This window comes from Frankliniella occidentalis, unplaced genomic scaffold (assembly GCF_000697945.3).
Source record: "Frankliniella occidentalis isolate FOCC.00 unplaced genomic scaffold, Focc_3.1 Scaffold63, whole genome shotgun sequence".
NCBI classification, from domain to species: domain Eukaryota; kingdom Metazoa; phylum Arthropoda; class Insecta; order Thysanoptera; family Thripidae; genus Frankliniella; species Frankliniella occidentalis.
Window position 1 is genome coordinate 1220497 of NW_026267193.1, and position 8252 is coordinate 1228748.

The following is an 8252-nucleotide window of genomic DNA, read 5'->3' on the forward strand; positions in this document are numbered from 1 at the left end:
GCCCGCCCGCCCGCCTAGCAGCTCACCGGAGCGAGCCCCTGGCGGGGTAGGCAGTCCCGTCTCGTCCCGCTGTCTCGCGGGGTGGCCTATCCTTCCGCTACAAGGCGCTCCGAGCTGGCTGCGCCGGGGTCGCCCGATAGCAGGAAAGCGCGCGGCGACTGTAACTGCTGTAACGACCACCTCACTTTTGTTTGTTCTGAATGAGAGACACGCCACTTTTGCACGGCGGGTGTATAGTATAGGGTGGTCGGTGACGGTTCGCTGACCGCTCGCGGGGCCGCACTTGCTCTGCTCAGCGCTCTTGCTGCAGCGCGCGTCAGCACTCGGGGAGCGTTTGCGACCAAAGCCACCGCGGGGCGACGCGCGCATGATGTGATGGCACTAAAAGCGGCCGCAGAGCTCTGCACGACGCGTCGGCAGGCCGAGGCATCCGCGACCGTCTCTCTCGCGCTCCCCTTCTTTGCCTGCTTCGGGAGAGTCCCCAGCCCTGACCAGACCAGCATCTGCCGAGATGCTGCAGGCGGACGAAGAGAACGTGAATCTGTCCTCTCTCGCCGAGTAAGTGATGTCGCTCTTTTGACTCTCTTTGCTCGAGTGTTTGTGTTCCACCTGGGCCAGAGGGAATAGAGAGAATCACATCGGCCGGCCGAGCCCCGCGGTCCGTCGCGTTGGGCCCTAGCCTTTGGGTCGGCCAGATAAGCACTGATTATTGCTTCAGTCAGAAATATGCAACGGGCAGCCTAGGTACGGGGGGGGGGGGGCAGGGATCGGCTAGAGAGAGCCCTAATCGCCCTCGACTCGAGGACGCGAGGGTCGCGGGGAAGCACCATCCCCGCAGTCCGCAGTACCGGAACGCACAATGCACGGCCTAACCAAAACATATTCCTGATTTCAGTGCTCAGGCATTTTTAAGCCAATTTGATTGGTACACTTCGAGACTGGAAATGAGCATAGGCAACCTCCAAGCGCCAATGTATGAGGGCGATAACTTGGGTCCAGAGCGATTTCGGAAAGAAGTTGTTAATCACTGGAGTGAAATAATGAGTCAGCTTCCACTAGCACAGCAACAAGACCGTGCCTTCCAAAACACATTAACGGCTGCTCTTGAAAAGTAAGTTATATTTGTTTAGGTTGTTTTAGTGTGTTTCTTTTGCCACTGTAAGGTATAAAGATAAATTTCTTAACATGTAAAAACACTGAGTTACTAATTTGAATTTGATCTTTGAGCATTAATGTTTAAATAATTATTTTTACAGTGCTATTTTATCACAAGTTCATGATCGAGTATTTCAAGAGTTGTTTGCAAAATATGAAGAAAAGGACCACAAAATTAGGAGACACTGTCAGTATTTGACAGAAAAAAATATATCGGCAGATAAATTAGGTGTTCCAGAAGGATATGCTCTTTCATTTCCTGCAGCAGTGAGTCTTAAAAGCTCTTTCAAGAACAATTTTAAAAACTGATTTAGTCACATTAAAAACACTAAGCTGTTCATTTTGTAGGTGGTAGAGCTTGCTGCTTTGGATATCCAGAAATGTCCCTTGGACAAACTAAGATGTCTCCGTTCTACTCTAGACTACATAGAAGCAGAGATAAAACGGATCATTGCAGAAACTCACAAAATGACATCAGGTGAGAGTTAGATACGTTGCATAGCCAATTAATTCGGAAGTTTTAATATTTTATCTAAATTTTGTATTTTGTTCTGCACATTAGAGGATGAGGCAGTCATTCCACCCATAACATCAAGTGATATAGTGTCACTATTAGCAGCTGTTCTTATTCAAGCCAAGCCCCTCCATTTAGCAACAAATTTATATTATGTGGAATCATACCAACAAACATTAAACCCTTGCGATCCACTGTGGTATGATATAATGCCTTTCATACAGTTAATGATCTCACTGCACAGAGAATCAATGGGAACAACTTTTCTTTTACAGTACAAGTCTTGAAACTTTCCAGAAGGCCCTGTCACATGTTTTATCAATTGATATTGAGGAGGATGATGAAATCAAACCTGTCCGTCTTGGAAGAGGAATGTCTAAAGAAATTGAACTTGAAGAACTAGCACAGCTCACATGCTATATGGGCAAAATGCAGCAAAGAAAAAATAGTGAGGCATGCGAAAATTCTGGAACCACCACCACCCCATTGGAATGCCAGCTGCAAGAACTAGCAGGCAGAATAGAAAGAGCCATGGACAATGACGAAAGCCAAAGACATTTAGAGGATTTACTTATCAATGATGATGAAGATAATTATACACACATAGTTTTGTAACAATAAGAATTACCTGAACCCTGTACTAACTTAAGAATTAATAATAGGTAAATTTCCTTAAATTTAAAATTCACAAATTAATTTAGTCACAATCTGTTGATGTTAAGCTCTACCTGATGCTGTTCTTGCTGCTTTTCTTTCATAGTACCTTTGGACGGCATCATCAAATGCCTCTCCAACAGTCCTCTTTGCCCAAATATCAATCTTGGGTTTCACTTCTTTTTCAACCTTATCACTAACACTATCAGAATCAGACTCTTGTTTAACATTATCCACCATTTCCTCATTATTCTTTTCACCACCATTAATCTCTTTGCCTTCTTCTGCCTCTTTCGGAGAGAGGGGTTCTTCTTTAATTGTAGATGGGGTTTCAATAAATGTTTTCTTCTTTTCATCTACCTTATCAATCTTCCGCTTCTTCTTTTCAACCTTTTCTGGCTTTCCAGACTTAGGAGGGTCACTCTTCTTCTTCTTTACAATTTCCCCTTCCTCAGAGCCACTTCCAGTAGCACCACTCTCACTTTCAGAACTACTGCTTGCAGAACCAGTAAAATCAGAATCAGCATCAACATTTTTCTCTTTTTGATTTTTAGGCTTATCATCATTGTCAGAACTACTGTCAGAAGAGCTGGACCGGCGTTTACGGTAATGACGGTCTTTCTTACGTTCATCCTTTTTCACAGTCGCTTTTCCATCCTTAAGACTTGGGGCAGAGTCCTCTTGAGTTTCCTTAACATCACTTGTACTGGTGTTTTCTGGATTGTTGGCTTCACTTGATCCAGGCAAACTTTCCCCCATAGTCTGTCTTAAAAGATGCCTATAGAATCCAGTGAGATCTTTCTGTTTGGTAACATCTCCAATAGCTGTAACGAGAAAACAAGGTTCCAATTAAAAAGGATGAATCGTACAGTATGTACAAAATTGTAAGCAATTACTTGACCACTATATATTAATGGATTATAGTTTTTTCAAATACAAACCTTCAAGTCTTTCCATTCTTTGTTCTTCCTCTTCCTGTTTCTTAAATTCTTCCAGTTTATCACGATACGAAGAAGTAACAAAGCTCTCTTTATCAGCAAATTGGTTTCCTTCCTCTTCACGTTCTTTTTGCACCTGGCGTTCAATACGTCGCTCATTTTCTTTCTTCCGTTTTTCAGCAGTTTGAAGAAGAGCTTGTATGTAGCGAGGCTACAAAATATAAAGTTAGAGCAGAATATTTCAAAATAAATAAATCATCTAACATCATTTCATAAAGCGTTCCATTACCTTCTTTTCAACGCCCTTCTTGGCAGCTGTGGCCTCCTCTTTCTTCTGTTCTAAATCATCGTAAACTTCATCATACTGGAATACTGTAGGGTCTTCGGCAAGGGCTTTTTTCATCTGGTTCTTGGTTGTTCGTTTAAGGGTACTCTTTTGGGCCTCAAGCTAAAAATGAGAAAAATGGCAAATGAGAATATTAGTAAAAGGGCAGTTGAAAAATGAAAATAATAAGACAATATTTATTATAGCACAGACCTTCATTGACTTTTTAACCCAATCACCACCTCCACCCCCATCTGAGTCAGAATCGCTGTCATCTCCAAAGACATTTTTTCTGGTAGGGGCTCGAACTGTATAGCCTTTGGTGGGCAAAATCAGCCCATACCTGGACATTGACAATAGAATTAGTATACATCACCAAATATACAGGTTAGAATACAGAAAAATGAGTGTTGGGCATTTGTTTCCCAGAGAATTAAGAGTCAAACATCATCGATAAGGCTGCGTGACGTAGAGCATAGTTAAAGTACAAATCGGAGTACTATTGAACTGTTTTCAACCTACTGTTTGTTGTTTTTTCCACTCGCCATGTCAACAAATCAAGCCAATCTGTTAAAAAAAGTCACCGACCGGTGAGCTTTTCCAGTCGTCTACTTCTGCTCGTTTACTGCTATGAAAAATTGTGTTTGGTTCAGGCTCTTTCAAGCAGCTGAAATTAAAATGTTGTAAATCAAAGATTTTAATTGACTTGGGTGACGAAGAACGTCCTGGTAAACAGACGATAGGATAGTCTTCAGTTGCCAGAAAACATGAGTATTTCCCGACATTCTTGGAACATATTGTATATTAAAGCCTCTTATGATTTCAAACTCTACCGCCACTTTTCTCTAACAAAAACATACGAACATCGAACTATTTTCTCTCACTTCAACTGTTTGTCGTCTGCTTTCGAAAATGGAGGCATGTTGTTTACTCTATGTATTTGATATTGTTGGAAAGTCATTACCCATCACATGTACAGGAGTATGTAGTTAGCTGATATTGTTAAAAACTTGTCTCCGCACGTCTCTCCAAAAATGAATGCCGCGGAAGATAATGAGCAGGAAGGGGAGTCTATGTCGCGCTGCCTGAAGGAGGACCTTACTCACTCTTTTGAAGTTGTTTTGAAAGATTTGCCCGAGGTTCTCTTGTACATAAAGCGACTGAATGAGCACATCAAAAAGCAGCAGTGTACTCTCGTGAAGTTGTTCGAAAAACTAAAGGAATACGTATGTTACTATGTGAACTTACCTGTAGCGCCCTTACTGTGAGGTTATGCACCCATTCATGGTTATTGATAATTGCACTAATTTTGTTCTGCCAAACATCTTATATGATTTCAGAAACAATCATCCAGTTTAAATTTGAAAAATGGCTCTGTACTGGTAGATGTCAGTACACAGACTGATACACCAACGGAGCATCTGGCTCATAATAACATTTTAGAGCAAGCTGGGGAAGCGAGCTCAGACAATCAGATTTCGGAATGGGCTACATCGTCAGACACCAAGTCAGCAATAAGTCTTGCAGATGAAGTGAAGAAAGTGGCAGAGAGTGCTATGCAGCAAACAGGCTTTGTGTATGAAGAGACGTCTGGGATGTATTATGATTACAACACTGGTTACTATTACAATGCTGTAAGTATATGTTTTCTTTTCGTATAGAGTTCAGCAGGAGTATGCAATCTTATGTTATTCTGACGCATGGTTGGCATCACACTGCACTGGACCTGTTATTATTCCTGTTACACATTATTCAACTTATTGTTATACAGTTTTTCTTTCATTGCAGGAAATGGGATTATATTATGATGGTAATAGTGGTACATATTTGTACTATAATGAAAGGACCAAGTCATATGAGTATCATTCTCATGCGGCCACACCTGTACAACTTATCCCAGACCAGCAAATGATGGAACCAGCTATTCCTTTTGTTGCTATGACAGCAAAAAGTTCCCAAGTTCCATTTACTTCAATAGCAGATATCAAGATAAAATCATTTAACGTACGATCAGAAGTGAAACAAAACTCTTTCTGCTCAGAAATAGAAGTTAACAAGAAATCAATTGTGTCAGAAAAAGAAATTAAAACACCATCAGTTAGCTCAGAAAAAGAGACAAAAAAGAAACAAATTAGTTCTGAAAAAGAGACAAAAAAGAAAGAAAAGAAATCAAGCAAATTAGATAAGGAACCTAGAAGAAAATCCACAAGTTCAGATAAAGGGAGTAAGAAAAAATCAAAATCTACTCCCTTGTTAATACCAGATCCATTAGAAACCAAAGAGACTGAACTTCAAATGTCTGGCTCAAACCCTATGGCACCTGTAGATCCAGAAGTTTTAGATATCTTAAGCTCACGGGAAAGCAGGGAAGAGTTAAAGAGTCCCAAAGAATCTAGGAATGAACATAAAAGAAAAGGAAAACATAAAAAGCATAAGGTAAGTGACTTCATAACTATACCTCAAATTGAGATAATTTTCTTTAGATTGTTGAGAAATCCTGCTGCCAGACCCTAATAAATAAATTCCTCTTGTGCAAGGAATTTTGTGAGAGCACTAGCATCGATGATGTTGTACAAAAATTTTCTCAACTGTCAGTGGAGAGATTGCGCAAGAATGTGTTAGGTATGTTTAGTAGTTTTTTCTTACATTCTTGCTTGAAATTCATGTAGGGCCAATATGAGCTTGAACAATTATAATGTAACATAGAATCAAAACTAGATGGAAATTAAAAATTTGTTTGTGAGGTCAGCAGCAGGAGCTCTCAGATTTGTTCACTCTAAAATTTTATGTTCAGCTCCATTCTTATGACTGACATTTATTTCCAGTCTAAAAAGAAAAAAAAGAAACGCCATAGGAGTCATTCAAGGAGTGAGAATAGTATGGAAGAAGGAGAATGTTCGCTAAGTAGTGAAAGTGACACTGAAAATACTGACTCATCCGTCAAAAAGGTCACTATTGAGGAAAATGAAGAAATGCAAGAAATTCCTTCTGCTATTGATACCACTGTTGATGCCCCTGATCTAAATATTGAGCAGCCATGGAAAAAACTCCGAAGGCTTTCTGAGGGTATGCCTTGTTGTTTGTGTTTTCTCAAGCTCATATCAGTCCATACTTATGAATTCTATGGATATGTATCAAGTATTGAATTGTGAAGCCAGTTTTTCATCATCATTTCCTTTGGTTACAGAAGCAAGTGAAGCATGGCCTCCTTGCATGCGCATAATTGTAGAAAGTACTGAAGTAAGAAATTTGAACGTAGGAAACCTTTTTATTGTTACTTGTAAAGGAGGCACACTAGGTCGGGAGAAATTCCATGCTGTTTGTATTCCTGACATTAATATTAGTAAGGTGGGTGTGGCTAAATTACCATTTTTGGTTTCCAATGCTGTAGGAGTTTTTTGCTACAGCAAATTTTTGTGTTTCTAGCACCATGGCGTATTTACATTTGATGAATCAAGTGGAAAATATTTTTTCACCGATTATGGTAGTAGAAATGGGACTTATGTTAGTAAGCAACGCCTATCAGCTGCAAAGCAAGAAAGTGATCCTTGTGAAATCCCACACGGCACAGTAATCACTCTTGGTTCCACCAACTTGCTGTGCCACATACATCCTGGTAGGGAAACTTGTGAAGAATGTGAACCAGGTGTAGTTGCATCAAGGAAAGGTCTGTAAATTACTGCTAAAATTATTTAGGTTTAGAGAATTTTAATCAAAAATACTAAGAAATGACATGTCTGAAATAAAACATATTCATTATAGCTGATGAATATGAGCCGGCGCCGATACCCTCTCATACTGGAGAATCAAAATCCGAAAAACGAATGCAGGAACTTCGTCGACTTCGCAAGAGGTTCGGTATCGGAAGCAGTGAAAGCAAAGCAGAGTTGGCGCCAGGCTACGAGGACCGCGCGGAGATCCGCCGGGTGACTGTTGGCTCCCACAACGAGCACGCTAAGACGGAGGTGGCATCGACTACAGAGTAAGTCAAAACCCTGCCTCTTACGTCAAATTATTTATTAATTTTAAAAGGGGAACTCACATACTGCATTGGTTTGGTTTCATTTGGTTATTACGCAATTGCGTCTTTTTCAGGTCCATTCGTTCCACCAACAAGGGCTTCAAGATGCTCTCGAAGATGGGCTGGAAGGAAGGGGAGTCCCTGGGCAAGGGTGGCACCGGCCTCACCGAACCCGTAAGTTTCCGTCGGAGATGCTGCCCTTTGATCTACCACTTGTAAATGCCCTCGGTGGTGCGCGCTCGTGTAACTTTACTTGTAACTTTACCGCCCTTCGCCCCGCTCCGCCCCGCCGCCGTGGGGTTACCCTCACCCACACCAACTCGTCTGGCGGCGTAGACACGGCGGAGACGTTTACCTCCACCCAAAACGCTCCTCTCGCCACTTCCCTGTTTCGAGAGTTTTGTTTAGCGAGATAGTGTTCATATTATTGATTAGTGTCGCAGCAGTGACCTGTCCCGTCGGGTCGGCGGGCAGAGTTGTACAGGTGTGGAGGGAGTGGGGGAGGGGCGGTGTTATTACATTCTCACCACGACGCGATGGTGAGGTGAGGTGCGACCGGTGCCGTGGATTACCAAGTTTCCCACGGCGAGCATTACCAACTTACACCAAGCTTTACGCAGAGGCACGGCGCCCCACCTCGCCCCG

The 8252-nt window shown here is 41.8% G+C and overlaps 3 protein-coding genes across 4 annotated transcripts in view; 2 read left to right on the forward strand and 1 right to left on the reverse strand.

Annotated features, from left to right (window-relative positions):
• The first annotated feature begins 111 nt into the window (after positions 1 to 111).
• On the forward strand, positions 112 to 2302 carry LOC113209530 (uncharacterized). Its single transcript, XM_026427090.2, has 6 exons — positions 112 to 558; positions 896 to 1111; positions 1257 to 1422; positions 1504 to 1633; positions 1718 to 1868; positions 1945 to 2302. Exons 1-6 carry the CDS (start codon positions 512 to 514, stop codon positions 2282 to 2284), a joined length of 1050 nt encoding a protein of 349 aa, XP_026282875.1. The 5' UTR covers positions 112 to 511; the 3' UTR covers positions 2285 to 2302.
• Positions 2223 to 4250, reverse strand: LOC113209529 (nuclear speckle splicing regulatory protein 1). Its single transcript, XM_026427088.2, has 5 exons — positions 4109 to 4250; positions 3800 to 3929; positions 3551 to 3709; positions 3265 to 3472; positions 2223 to 3147 (listed from the first exon to the last, which is right to left on the reverse strand). Exons 1-5 carry the CDS (start codon positions 4132 to 4134, stop codon positions 2387 to 2389), a joined length of 1284 nt encoding a protein of 427 aa, XP_026282873.1. The 5' UTR covers positions 4135 to 4250; the 3' UTR covers positions 2223 to 2386.
• Positions 4251 to 4451: 201 nt separating this feature from the next.
• Positions 4452 to 8252, forward strand: part of LOC113209528 (angiogenic factor with G patch and FHA domains 1) — a 32022-nt gene continuing 28221 nt past the window's right edge. Inside the window, exons 1-8 of one of the 2 annotated variants that reach the window (XM_026427087.2) lie at positions 4452 to 4812; positions 4927 to 5220; positions 5375 to 6022; positions 6124 to 6208; positions 6774 to 6934; positions 7013 to 7253; positions 7349 to 7568; positions 7682 to 7781. In XM_026427087.2, the coding sequence (XP_026282872.1) occupies positions 4621 to 4812; positions 4927 to 5220; positions 5375 to 6022; positions 6124 to 6208; positions 6774 to 6934; positions 7013 to 7253; positions 7349 to 7568; positions 7682 to 7781 (1941 nt within the window). In that variant the 5' untranslated portion in view covers positions 4452 to 4620. Of the gene's footprint in view, positions 4813 to 4926; positions 5221 to 5374; positions 6023 to 6123; positions 6209 to 6411; positions 6653 to 6773; positions 6935 to 7012; positions 7254 to 7348; positions 7569 to 7681; positions 7782 to 8252 lie in introns of both variants that reach the window. The other variant, XM_026427086.2, reaches the window with a different exon arrangement.